Source organism: Podarcis cretensis (genome assembly GCF_951804945.1).
Source record: "Podarcis cretensis genome assembly, chromosome: 4".
Taxonomy (NCBI): domain Eukaryota; kingdom Metazoa; phylum Chordata; class Lepidosauria; order Squamata; family Lacertidae; genus Podarcis; species Podarcis cretensis.
The window spans coordinates 15258132-15271106 of NC_137173.1; the positions used below are offsets into that span (position 1 = coordinate 15258132).

The window sequence follows — 12975 nt, forward strand, 5'->3', positions numbered from 1 at the left end:
TCTGCATCTTCCAAGATTTCCATCAGCCATTCTTCCTTGGAGAGTGTTCTCTCCTCCTTCCATTTCTAAGCATTGAGAATCCTTGCCACTCGAGTCACTTACATAACTGCCACTGAGGCTTTCTTTGGGATTTCGCTGTCTGGTATCCCAGAAGGTAGGATTCTGGCCTCTTGGGAAAAGTCACTTTTTTTCTTAATTTCATTATATATCATGTCCCAAAAGGCCTTTGAAAAGAACGTTAGAGAAAGGGGCAGAAGTGCTAGCATTATATTCGAGGAAACCAACACAATAATTCCAATGTCCAAATGCACCCTAAGAAAAATGGTCCTTTCTGTTCTCTCTCTACTCTGTATGTCTTCCACCATTCCCTTCTCTTCCAAGAGAGCCCTATCAGGGTTTGCCGTTATTCTGTTTGAAAGACAGCCGATGACGGATGGCTGATGTTTTTCCCAGCACCAGATGTTCTCTCCAACTGCTGCTGGATAAATGAGGACCCTCTGGAAATATGTCACTGGGTAATCATCCTGAGCTGGCAACATCTGGCCCATTTACCGATGCCCCACGTCGCCCTAATGGTATCATCTTCAACGTCAACGATCTGCCATGAGTGACTAAAATAATGGATGTTTCTGTCAGGCAACAATCCTTAAAGAGCGGGGAGGGAAGCAGGTGGAGGCTGAAGGAATCAGGGCAAACACCGATAACTCCATCATATTAGCACTATGACCAGAAGTTATAGAAATGGGGGGGAAACTCTGCATGAGAGGGGCATTGCAGGGTGCAGCAAGCAAACTCTGCCCTGCTGTCCCCATTGCCCACCGCAAGATGAGGGGTGACTGTCTAAAGTGGGGACCCTGTTCTATTCATGTAGACACCCCAAACTATGGAGTCCCCACCATGTACAGGTTCCTTGCTTCAGACAGTCACTTTCTGGAAGCTTCTAACAGTTGTTGGAAGGGGACATGCTAGGGTCCTACAGGAATCTGATTAACCGATGTGAAAACAGGATATTGGACTAGGTGGGCCACTGGCCTGATTCAGCAGATTCTTCTTATGTTAACCTCAGACAGGACACTCATGTGTGAACACTGTGGGCTGAATTTAATGTTGTTGGCATCTGTGTGTCTCAAGAGACAATGGAGTGCACCAGGGCCGGATTTAGGTTTGATGAGGCCCTAAGCTACGGCAGGTAATGGGGCCCTTTATATATCCTTTGTCAACAACAAATTGTCGCTGTTTTTTGTGTTGAATATATGCCATATGGTCATTTATGGACCTAATAGAGATCTAAAGTCATTTGCACATGTAGAATGTAGGCACCCTATATACAGAAATGATCAAACCAACGATATTTTAGGGAGCAGGCTAGCAGGCAGGGCCCATTACTTACATCATAGGAGCCTGCACAGCACAAAACACTGCTGCTGTATCTAGTTTTTATTTTATTTGTTTTTTTTAATCTTATATTTTGGAAATATACATCCAGGTTTGTTTTTTACTTAAAAAAATTTTAGGGCCCCCAAGAGAGTGGGGCCCAAAGTTATAGCTTTGTTAGCTTATACAGTGGTACCTCAGGTTACATACACTTCAGGTTACATACGCTTTAGGTTACAGACTCCGCTAACGCAGAAATAGTACCTTGGGTTAAGAACTTTGCTTCAGGATGAGAAAAGAAATCGCGCGGCGGCGGCGCGGCGGCAGCAGGAGGCCCCGTTAGTTAAAGTGGTGCTTCAGGTTAAGAACAGTTTCAGGTTAAGAATGGATATCTGGGACGAATTAAGTACTTAACCCGAGGTACCACTGTATACTTGTTCCTCTGGCAAAATATTTTTTGCCAACAGAATTTCGTCGTGCAAGAGAATGTCTAAGCAGGTTGCTGCTAATGTTGTTGCACAAATATTGCACAATTGTTGTCCAACAACGTCCCACTAGTAGAGCTGTTGCACTGGATCCCTCCGCTGCACAACATTAGAAGTCACCCCCCCCCTCTAGCGCATGAGACTTTGTGGTAGTGGACAGAGAACATTCCTGCTTCCTGTTCTTTTCATGCATCTAATTACAAAGAGCAGTGGTGTCGCTGTTTTCATCTGCTCACCTGGAGCAACCCATACAAATTGAAGCACAACAAAGCTTTTGATGGTGATCGTTGGCTACGGACCAGCGTACTCGTCGGTGCGCAGCGCAGTCCCATTGTTAGCTTTGAAAGTAGAGCTGTATGTCAGCAAAGTATTCTGCCTCCGAGAGTGGGACATCCCCAGCTGTAAGCGTTGTGCTCTGTCCCTGGCCCCTGGCCATGCATTTGAAATTAAAAGCGAGAAACAAAAGAAAGTATTCTGTTTGTCAAAGTGCTATATCAATAGATCTTGAAAAAGCATGCCACTGAAATTGTGTCCCCCCCCCCAACACTGATTTAAATTACCTAGTTTTTCAGTTAACTTTGCTTTAAAAGACACAGTTCCTTTTTGTTGACACAACCACTTTCCCCCCATACTCCTTTTCCTATTCATTTTGATTTGGCTCATTTGATTTGGCTCATTGTACAGATCACCCCAGGGACGTGGGTGGTGCTTTGGCTTAAACCACAGAGCCTAGGACTTGCCGATCAGATGGTCAGCAGTTCGAATCCCGGCAACAGGGTGAGCTCCCGTTGCTCGGTCCCTGCTCCTGCCAACCTAGCAGTTTGAAAGCACGTCAAAGTGCAAGTAGATAAATAGGTACCACTCCGGCGGGAAGGTAAACAGTGTTTCCGTGTGCTGCTCGGGTTCGCCAGAAGTGGCTTAGTCATACTGGCCACATGACCTGGAAGCTGTACGCCGGCTCCCTCGGCCACTAAAGCGAGATGAGCGCCGCAACCCCAGAGTTGGCCACGACTGGACCTAATGGTCAGGGATCCCTTTACCTTTACCTTAGAGATCACCCCACTTAAACGGATGTCTTAAGCAACGGATGCCAAGTGACTGTGCTTTAACCCGGTTTTGATTTTTAAAGATTTGCTTATGTGTGGCAACTGTTGCAGAGGTTCAAGAGCACCAAACAATAGCAATTGTGCCCTTCTGAATTTAAGTTAGATCAGGCCTCCTCCCACAAAAAAAAGATCCCGGGTCACATCAAGGCATGTTGGGGGTCAAGGAGCAATGTCTACTGTCTCTTTGAAAACACAAAAACTGACAGTGATCCTGATCTGCCTCTCCTACTTTTCAGCATGCCAAGAGAACTTCCAAAGCACAGAGCAGCAGTAAAGAAAAATGTGACATAATAGCAAAGCTGGGGAGATCTTTGAAGGCTGTGATCCAAGGGTTGGAGAACATGTCTCAGCTTGAAGGATACATCCCATTCTGGACAACTTTCCAGAGGCCACAATTGAGTGGTGGGTGGAGCCATGGGCAACTGTGGGTGGAGCTACCAATATAAATGTTAGCTTTGTAAAGGAGATAAGATGTTGTTGTTGCTGTTGTTTAGTCGTTTAGTCATGTCCGACTCTTTGTGACCCCATGGACCAGAGCACACCAGGCACTCCTGTCTTCCACTGCCTCCCGCAGTTTGGTCAAACTCATGCTGGTAGCTTCAAGAACACTGTCCAACCATCTCTTCCTCTGTCGTCCCCTTCTCCTTGTGCCCTCCATCTTTCCCAACATCAGGGTCTTTTCCAGGGAGTCTTCTCTTCTCATGAGGTGGCCAAAGTATTGGAGCCTCAGCTTCAGGATCTGTCCTTCCAGTGAGCACTCAGAGCTGATTTCTTTCAGAATGGAGAGGTTTGATCTTCTTGCAGTCCATGGGACTCTCAAGAGTCTTCTCCAGCACCATAATTCAAAAGCATCAATTCTTCCGTGATCAGCTTTCTTTATGGTCCAGCTCTCACTTCCATACATCACTACTGGGAAAACCATAGCTTTAACTATACGGACCTTTGTTGGCAAGGTGATGTCTCTGCTTTTTAAGATGCTGTCTAGGTTTGTCATTGCTTTTCTCCCAAGAAGCAGGAGATAAGATAGACCTCTGCAAATAGCTAAAGGGTTGTCCAATGGAAGATGGAGCAAGCCTGGTTTCTCCTGCTCCAGAGAAGAGGACCTGAACAAATGGCTTCCATGACTCACAGCCAAGTAGGTAGCCATCATGTTAGCATAATGGAAATGGCAGTGATGTCAAATTGACAAGTTGTTCAATTGTCAATACTTCGGGATTCTCCTACTTCCACTCTTAAATCGTTGCCCGATATTATAAAACCAGATTTCAATATCTATTTGCTTTGCAAGATCTGAAGGTTGTTACGGCAGAAAATATTGCCATGGTGTTTATTGGAAATACGAAGGGCAAAACTGCCTGTAGACTTTCTTCACTCAGGTGCTATTGAAATGAATGGGAGCCGCGTGGGAGCTCCTAATCATTTCAGGGGTGCTTTCCAGAATAACATCTCCATGGACCATGTCCTGAAGTAGGGGCAGGTAGGAGAACTGTTGGGATCTCCTAGATGTGATTTGATCTCCATTCTGACTCCCATTTGCTTAGCCTCAGCAAAAGGACTTTTTCTTCTTTTGTCAATTATGTTGTTCAAATGAAGAAAGCTTGAGGTGGTGGCAGAAACCAAGAATGGATTTTTCTGCAAAAGGATTGTGAGCTTAGGAAGTGGAAGGGGGCAAGCAGAAAATAAAATGGAAGAATGGTATAAAGAGGTGTGGAATATAGCTATTAAAGTTAGATTAACATGTACCATTAAGGTAAGACGGGGAACGTGCAGGAGAAATGATTTTGAGGAGAGAGAGGGCGTTTGTAGAATTTGTACTGTTAAAACCGAAAGGGGTCAAACCATCGCAAGTGGTGTTGAAATTTTGGGAGGTTGGATAGTTACAATGGAATGGTCTCGGTTGTGCAGTGCATATTTTCATTCCTATTTATTTATGATTATGGTCAAAATAATTTTCAAAAAAGAACTGAGGGAAAAAAGGATTGTGAGCCTAACTCTTTTAAAAATCATATTTTATTGAATTTTCAAAATAGTAATAATAATAACATATACACTCTAATACATTGTGAATTTTCCTTTTGTTTATTGACCTCCCACCCCGTTTTCCACAGGATTTTTTATTGCTGCACCTTTGCCGAACCTTATCTTCTGCCCCTTATACCACAACACAACGATCTCCAATTCCTTCCATTGCTCACAGTTCAAATCCTGCTTGTTTGTTCGGCACACTAAAATATTTCTTTTAAATAATCCGAAAAAGGCTTCCATTCTGGCATAAAACAATCATCATTAGGTGATTGTGACCTCAGCTCTTGTGCTGAAAAGAGATTCCTGGGCAGAGAATGCGGGCCTTAATTCTAAGAGCAATTTGCCCTCCCATTATTTTGCGTCTGGTTCTTATTGGTGGATCTTGGGGTTCTTCTTAAAAACAACAACAACACAAAACCCCCAAAAGTGGATCACACATGCCAGAAGTCTTCCTTCCCCTGCCCTAGAGGATCCTTTGAAATTCAGCAGTGTAGTGTATTGCAAGAGAGGTGGGAAGCCTGGTGGGAGCTGCTAGATCAATAAACATAAGAACGAGTGTAGCGCAAGCTAATGAGATTATTGTTGCAGAGAAAGGAAGTTGCGCAGAGAGAGAGAGAGAGAGAGAGAGAGAGAGAGAGAGAATGTTCCTGCCAGCACCATAAATCTCAAGCAGATACTCAGCATTTAATTTTTACTATAGGGTGCCTGCGCCGGATAGTTGGGCAACAACTATAAATATCTGCTTTTTTTATTATGTCTCTGTGAAGGCAAGAAAACCCCACAAAGGGAAGGAGAGCTCGCAGTGTGTCGTTTGACGGGGAGCCACCAGCTTTAGGAAGCATGAATCCACAATTGTATGAGCTGGACCCCCAGGCTAAGCTAAAAGGAAATCGCTCCCCAAGACATTTTAGCCTCCTGTACATCCGATTCTCAGGTACCGGTCATTCCATAGGTTCGAGACAACTCTCTTTGTATGCTCTGTGCTCCATGAAAGCAATGGTGACGTCATAATTCAGCATCCCAAGGACCACATTCTTAATGTGATAGATATTTGCCTTATGACACAAATGTGACAAAGTCAGTGTATGATTTAAAGAATACATTGTAATTTGGCGGGGGGACGGGGGACGTCTAAAGAAGCGAAACGAAGTTACCAGGGCCGGATTTAAATTTGATGAGGCCCTAAGCTACTGAAGGTAATGGGGCCCTTAGATGTCCAGCTGTCCTGCGTCAACAAATTTTCACTGTTTTTTTGGTGTTGAATATATGCTATATGATAATTCATGGACCTGATAGGGAACTAAAGACATTTGCACATAACAAAATATATATTTTATCAAAGTAATTGTTGAACTGAAATACAACTGGAAATGTACATCCAGGTTTTTTCGCTTAATTTTTTTGGGTGGGCCCCAACAGAGTGGGGCCCTAAGTTATAGCTTTTTTAGCTTATAGGTAAATCTGGCATTGGAAGTTACAGGCAACCAGGAAGAGGGCCTTCTTGGTAGTGGCGCCCACCCTGTGGAATGCCCTCACATCAGATGTCAAAGAAATAAACAACTATCTGACATTTAAAAGACATCTGTTGGCAGCCCTGTTTAAGGGAAGATTTAAATGAATGATGTTTTAATGTATTTTTAATCTTTTTTTGGAAGCTGCCCAGAGTGGCTAGGAAAACTCAGCCAGATTGGGGGGGGGTTAAATATATTATTATTATTATTATTATTATTATTATTATTATTATTATTAATGTGAATTTGTGGGGGAACTCATCACCCTGGCTGGTCTCCTCAGGCTGGAGCATGTGCTTGCCCAGAGTTTTGCAAACCAATCTGATCTTTTGATGTTATTGCAGCTCTATAAACCAACAGACTAATAAAATTCAATTGGACAGTAAAAGGTTTTCATTGTCTAATCTATTTAAATGATAGCTATCTGCATGCAACTGAATTAGCAGACAAAATATAAAGCTGTGCTTTGCTTTAAAACTGGCAAGGGCATTATTAGAAGAAGAAGAAGAAGAAGAGTTTGGATTTGATATCCCGCCTTTCACTCCCCTTCAGGAGTCTCAAAGCGGCTAACATTCTCCTTTCCCTTCCTCCCCCACAACAAACACTCTGTGAGGTGAGTGGGGCTGAGAGACTTCAGAGAAGTGTGACTAGCCCAAGGTCACCCAGCAGCTGCATGTGGAGGAGCGGAGACACGAACCCGGTTCCCCAGATTATGAGACTACCGCTCTTAACCACTACACCACACTGGCTCTATTATTGTTGTTGTTGTTATTAATTTATATACCACCTATACCCACAGGTCTCAGGGTGGTTCACAGGATAAAATCACAATATAGAAACACAAAATACACAATCAAAATAAAAACAAGAACAACCCAGTACAGTGGTGCCCCACAAGACGAATGCCTCGCAAGACGAAAAACCCGCTAGACGAAAGGGTTTTCCGTTTTGGAGGCGCTTCGCAAAACGAATTTCCCTATGGGCTTGCTTCGCAAGACGAAATGTCTTGCGAGTTTTTCCGACTTTTTTTTCCTTCCCCCACCCTTTTTCTAAGCTGCTAAGCCGCTTATCTGCTTATCCGCTAAGCTGATAAGCCACTAAAAGCCACTAAAAGCTGGTAAGCCGCTAATAGCGCTAATCCGCTAAGCGTCAATGGGCTTGCTTCGCAAGACGAAAAAACCGCTAGACGAAGAGAATCGCGGAACGGATTCTTTTCGTCTTGCGAGGCACCACTGTAATACCCCTCTCAACTAATCAGAGAGGGAAAACAGAATTTAAAGCACACATTCACAATATTTCTAATAAAGCGCATAAATATAAGCATCCATCAGGCATTGTCAAGGAGTAGATTAAAAGACTGATTTGACTGTCTTTCAAATAAAAACGTTTTAGCCATTGGTCCCGTCCCTTCCCCAATTGCAACCATTCATAGAAGCTCTTTGATCCAGAGGAGGCTTCTATGAAGGCCCGCTGGGAGGCAATCCTCTATCATCCCTCCCTTCCTTTGCTCCCATCCCCAAATCCCCAAAGGGCTGGTGAAACCTTTGGGACAGAATTTGGTGGGAGCAGGGGAGATGGCCTTGAGGGCTGCAAGAGAAAGGTGGCATTTGCAAAAACTGCCTCCTACCTGTTAAGTTGTGGGTGAACATATCAGAAGACACAGTGATTCTTCAAACAGCTCTTGTTTATTCACAGGCCAGAACAGAACTGGGCTGAAGGGTTCAGCCAGCCTGCTTATAGCAAGCTCAACTACAACGCAAGTAACAACTTTCTGTAACTATCCTATCACTGAACGTCACTTTCAATTCCTTATTTGCATATGTGGACCTGAGTGAAAACTATCTACAGTATCCCCCTGCTGGCCCAGGGTGAGAACTTCAGTACATAACACTACTGTCCATGAAATTGGGGTTTGGGGTGGGGGCTCGTACAGTCGAGTCCCACTGTGTATATTCCTCCACCCAGTGGCAACATGAGAAAAATAACTGGGGAGGGGGACACAGAAGGAGCAAAGCATATTTCTAGGTGAGCAAGGAAGAAAAAGAACAGCACGTGCTAATGACAGGAGTTCAGAAATGGGGGGCAGGAAAATAAATGCAGAGTGATCTCCTTTAATTGGGGGGGGGGTCATTTGTCCCCCTCCTGTGTGCCGCCTGTCACAAAAACATTCAGCTTTCATTATTTTATTTCTTAAAGCGAAGTGTGGGCTGTGGAGATATTTTGTTTGTTTGTTTCATAAAATTTATATACTGCTTGATTCTAAAACAAAAACAAAATCCAACTCAAAGCCGTTTACAAAAGACATACGCAAGTTAAAAGGTAAAGGGACCCCTGACCATTAGGTCCAGTCATGGCCTACTCGGGGGTTGCGGCGCTCATCTCGCTTTATTGGCCGAGGGAGCCGGTGTACAGCTTCCGGGTCATGTGGCCAGCATGACTAAGCTGCTTCTGGCAAACCAGAGCAGTGCACGGAAATGCCGTTTACCTTCCCACCAGAGCGGTACCTATTTAGCTACTTGCACTGGTGTGCTTTTGAACTGCTATGTTGGCAGGAGGAGGGACCGAGCAACGGGAGCTCACCCTGTCACAGGGATTCGAACCACCAACCTTCTGATCGGCAAACCCTAGGCTCCACAGCGCCACCCAGATTAAAGTACTCATTGAGGGGCAGTATTTCAGTATGAGTAGGAAAATGAGAGTACCCCTAAACTTTGTTTTAGAAAAAGAAAGCACTGCGCTCCTACAGTTGTTAGCAGGCAAAACATCCAACACAGCTATAACCATATTGGTTCTAAGGTTGGGAGGAAAGGCAGGCAGCTGACAAATGTACCACAGAGGGAGGGGAGGCGGGAAAGGTGGGCTGCCCCATAGATCATCGTGTTACAAGCCTGCGCAGGGAAGGAAGCGGCTTTCTGTAACTGACAATTTCTTATTTAAAAGCCTAGAAAGCAGGGAATGATGGCAGCGATTGTTCATGGTGTATTCCTGCCATCTAGTGGTACATTTGAAACAATAGTGGAAATTGAAAGCTGCTTCCTTTGCTTGCTTGCTTCCTAGAATTAAATAAGGGATCATAGAATTGTGTAACTGTAAGGTTGGAAGGGGAAGGGACGCGGGTGGTGCTGTGGGTTAAACCACAGAGCCTAGGACTTGCTGATCAGAAGGTTGGCGGTTCAAATCCCCGTGACGGGGTGAGCTCCCGTTGCTCGGTCCATGCTCCTGCCAACCTAGCAGTTCAAAAGCACATCAAAGTGCAAATAGATAAATAGGTACCGCTCTGGTGGGAAGGTAAACGGCGTTTCCGTGCCCTGGTCTGGTTCGCCAGAAGCAGCTTAGTCATGCTGGCCACGTGACCCGGAAACTGTACGCCGGCTCCCTTGGCCAATAAAGCGAGGTGAGCACCGCAACCTCAGAGTCGGCCACAAGTCGGTCAGGGGTCCCTTTACCTACCTTTTTAAGGTTGGAAGGGACCACAAGGGTCATCTAGCCCAACGCACTTCAATGCAGGAATCTTTTGCCCAGTGTGGGGCTTGAACCCACCATGTTCTACCAACGGAACTATGGTTTTCTCTTTCACTCAAGAAAGGCTCATAAAACAAACAGGCCTGCAGCCTCCTTGAACATACAAGGTTAATGGGAGCCATAGGAAGGCAGAATGCAAGACACTGTATTGTATTTGGTCTTTAAACATTGCGTTTATAATCGACCTTTTTCTCCAAGGAACTGTAAGTGGTCGCCATGCATGTGGTTCTTCCCCAACGCCACAACAACCTTGTGATGTAGGCCAGGGTGAGAGGCAGTGATTGTGACCCAACGTCACCAAGCGAGCCTCATGACCAAGTGGGAATTTGAATCCTGTCTCTCAGGTCTTAGTCTGACACAAATCAGTACACAGTGCTGCCTATTTATTTATTTCTGACTTGGAAAAAGGGCTCTGCAAAACACCTATTATTATAATTACTTTATACCACATAATGCCAAAATAGGATTCTAAATGGCTCAGGACCACAGTGCCTCAACGGGCTGCTTCTCCCCACGTGAACCGATCTGGACTCTGAGATCATCTTCTGAGGCCCTTCTCTGTGTGTCTCCTCCATGAGAGGTCCAGAGGGTGGCAACACGAGAACGGGGCCTTTTCTGCAGTGGCTTCTCATTTGTGCAATGCTCTCACTAGGGACAGATCCTGAAGCTGAGGCTCATGAGCCACCTCATGAGAAGAGAAGACTCCCTGGAAAAGACCCTGATGTTGGGAAAGATGGAGGGCACAAGGAGAAGGGGATGACAGAGGACAAGATGACTGAACAGTGTTCTCGAAGTTACCAGCATGAGTTTGACCAAACTGCGGGAGGCAGTGGAAGACAGGAGTGCCTGGCGTGCTCTGGTCCAGGGGGTCATGAAGAGTTGGACACGACTAAAAACAACAACTCCCTAGGGAAAATACAAAACACAATAATAATAATAATAATAATAATAATAATAATAATAATAATTTATTATTTGTACCCCGCCCACCTGGCTGGGTTTCCCCAGCCACTCTGGGCGGCTTCCACAAAGACCAAAAATACACTAATATGTCATACATTAAAAACTTCCCTGAATAATTGTATAGAAAAGAAAAAGAGCAAAAGTAATAAAAAAAGAGTAACTTAAAAGACTCTCTGTCATATTTATATTGTATATATATCTTATCCTTTATCCACACATAGAAAGGCAGACTCCCTTCCTGTCTATGTCCTCTTTAATCCATCATAAAGGAATACATCCCTCACTATTAGCCATAGGTAAAGGTAAAGGGACCCCGACCATTAGGCCCAGTCGTGGCCGACTCTCGGGTTGCGGCGCTCATCTCGCTTTGTTGGCCAAGGGAGCCGTCGTACAGCTTCTGGGTCATGTGGCCAGCATGACTAAGCCACTTCTGGCAAACCAGAGCAGCGCACCGAAACGCCGTTTACCTTCCCGCCGGAGCGGTACCTATTTATCTACTTGCACTTTGACGTGCTTTCGAACTGCTAGGGTGGCAGGAGCTGGGATAGAGCATCGGTAGCTCACCCCGTCACGGGGATTCGAACCACCGACCTTCTGATCGGCAAGTCCTAGGCTCTGTGGTTTAACCCACTGCGCCACCCGCATCCCTCACTGTTAACCATACTGGCTGGTACAGATGAGAATTGGAGTCTGCCCACATCTGGGTTGCCACCGTTTCCCCATCCCTATATTTATGATGGCCAACACCTTTGCCTGTTTGTGCGATTCATTTATTCCTGAAGGGCGCCTCTCATCAATTGACAACGGATGCTGCCAAAACCCAGGCTGCCAAACCAGCCCAGCCCTTCCAGAGCATCCCCGGTGGGACAGCGGTGGCCTCAGCCTAAGAAGACACCTGTTCCTGGCTTTGCTCTCCTCCCGAGCGAAGGAATGGCAGTGCCAGGCCGCAGACCTTGGCAGTGGTACAGCACTTGGAGCCTGGTTTGCCGAGGATCCTTCTCGTCTCTGCCTGCCCTCTTGGTAGCCTGCAGGAGGAGTCGAGATCTGTGCGGAGGAATAGTGTGAAGACTTTGCCCCCTTGTACAGAGTCTCTCTCTCCCTCTCCCTCTCTCTCTCTCTCTCTCTCTCTCTCTCTCTCTCTCTCTCTCTCTCTCTCTCTCTCTGTATATGTGGCAGGGGACTGGAAGAGGTCAGGCGGAATCCAGAGCCTGGGAAAGCTTTCTTTTGCAACAGGAAAGATGTGGAGCTCCCTGCATGCTGCCACCGAGCCCACCTACGCAAGGGGCAACAGGAGCCGTTCCTGGGTGCTGGCCGTGGGGGTGGCAGTTGGCGTGTTCCTCCTCGGATTCCTCATTGGTATGGTGCGAGCTCAGCCAAGAGCCTCGTTTTATCTGCGAAAGGGCTTGGAGAGGAGGAGGCGGGAGGTCGAATTGCATGCGCTGCTGCTCTGCCACTCATTAGCGGAGGGAAATAATTGCCTTCGCATTCCAGGGAGCGAGTTCTCCTCCTGGAACTTGTTAGGAGGGGGAAGAAGAAAGTTTTTTGGGGGGGGGAAAGTTGTTTTAGTCTGCAAGCAAGAAGCTTTGTTTCTTTAAGGATTTGAACAGATGAGTTTTTTTAAAAGACATGGAAAGCTCTCGCCTTCCTCTCTTGCAGCTTACTAAGAACAGGCAAAGTGGATTTGTGGTATTCGCTCAGCAGCATAAGTCAGTGGCTTTTAAAAAACGGAAAGATTCATGGAGGGCAAAGTCAACAGTGACAAGCTGTGATCATTCAAGAGAACCTCTGCATACAGCAGCAAAATACCTTTGAGTGCTGGTTGCTAAGGACAGAGAGCTGTTTTTGTGGATTGCTTGTGGGTTTGGCGGGGTTGGTTTGGTTGTGGTTGCACTTTACCTGCTGAGAGTAAGCCCCCTTGAACGCTGAAGGGACTTACTTCTGAGTAAACATGCAGGTGGACTGGACTGCAGGTGGATCTTTGATCTGAAG

The 12975-nt window shown here is 45.8% G+C and overlaps 1 protein-coding gene across 3 annotated transcripts in view; it reads left to right on the top strand.

The window, feature by feature from the left end:
- Positions 1 to 12137: 12137 nt before the first annotated feature.
- Positions 12138 to 12975, top strand: part of LOC307214729 (glutamate carboxypeptidase 2-like) — a 52223-nt gene continuing 51385 nt past the window's right edge. Inside the window, exon 1 of one of the 3 annotated variants that reach the window (XM_079973680.1) lies at positions 12138 to 12342. In XM_079973680.1, coding sequence (XP_079829806.1) covers positions 12225 to 12342 — 118 coding nt within the window. In that variant the 5' untranslated portion in view covers positions 12138 to 12224. Of the gene's footprint in view, positions 12348 to 12672; positions 12693 to 12975 lie in introns of those variants that run through there. The other 2 variants (XM_079973681.1, XM_079973682.1) reach the window with 2 other exon arrangements.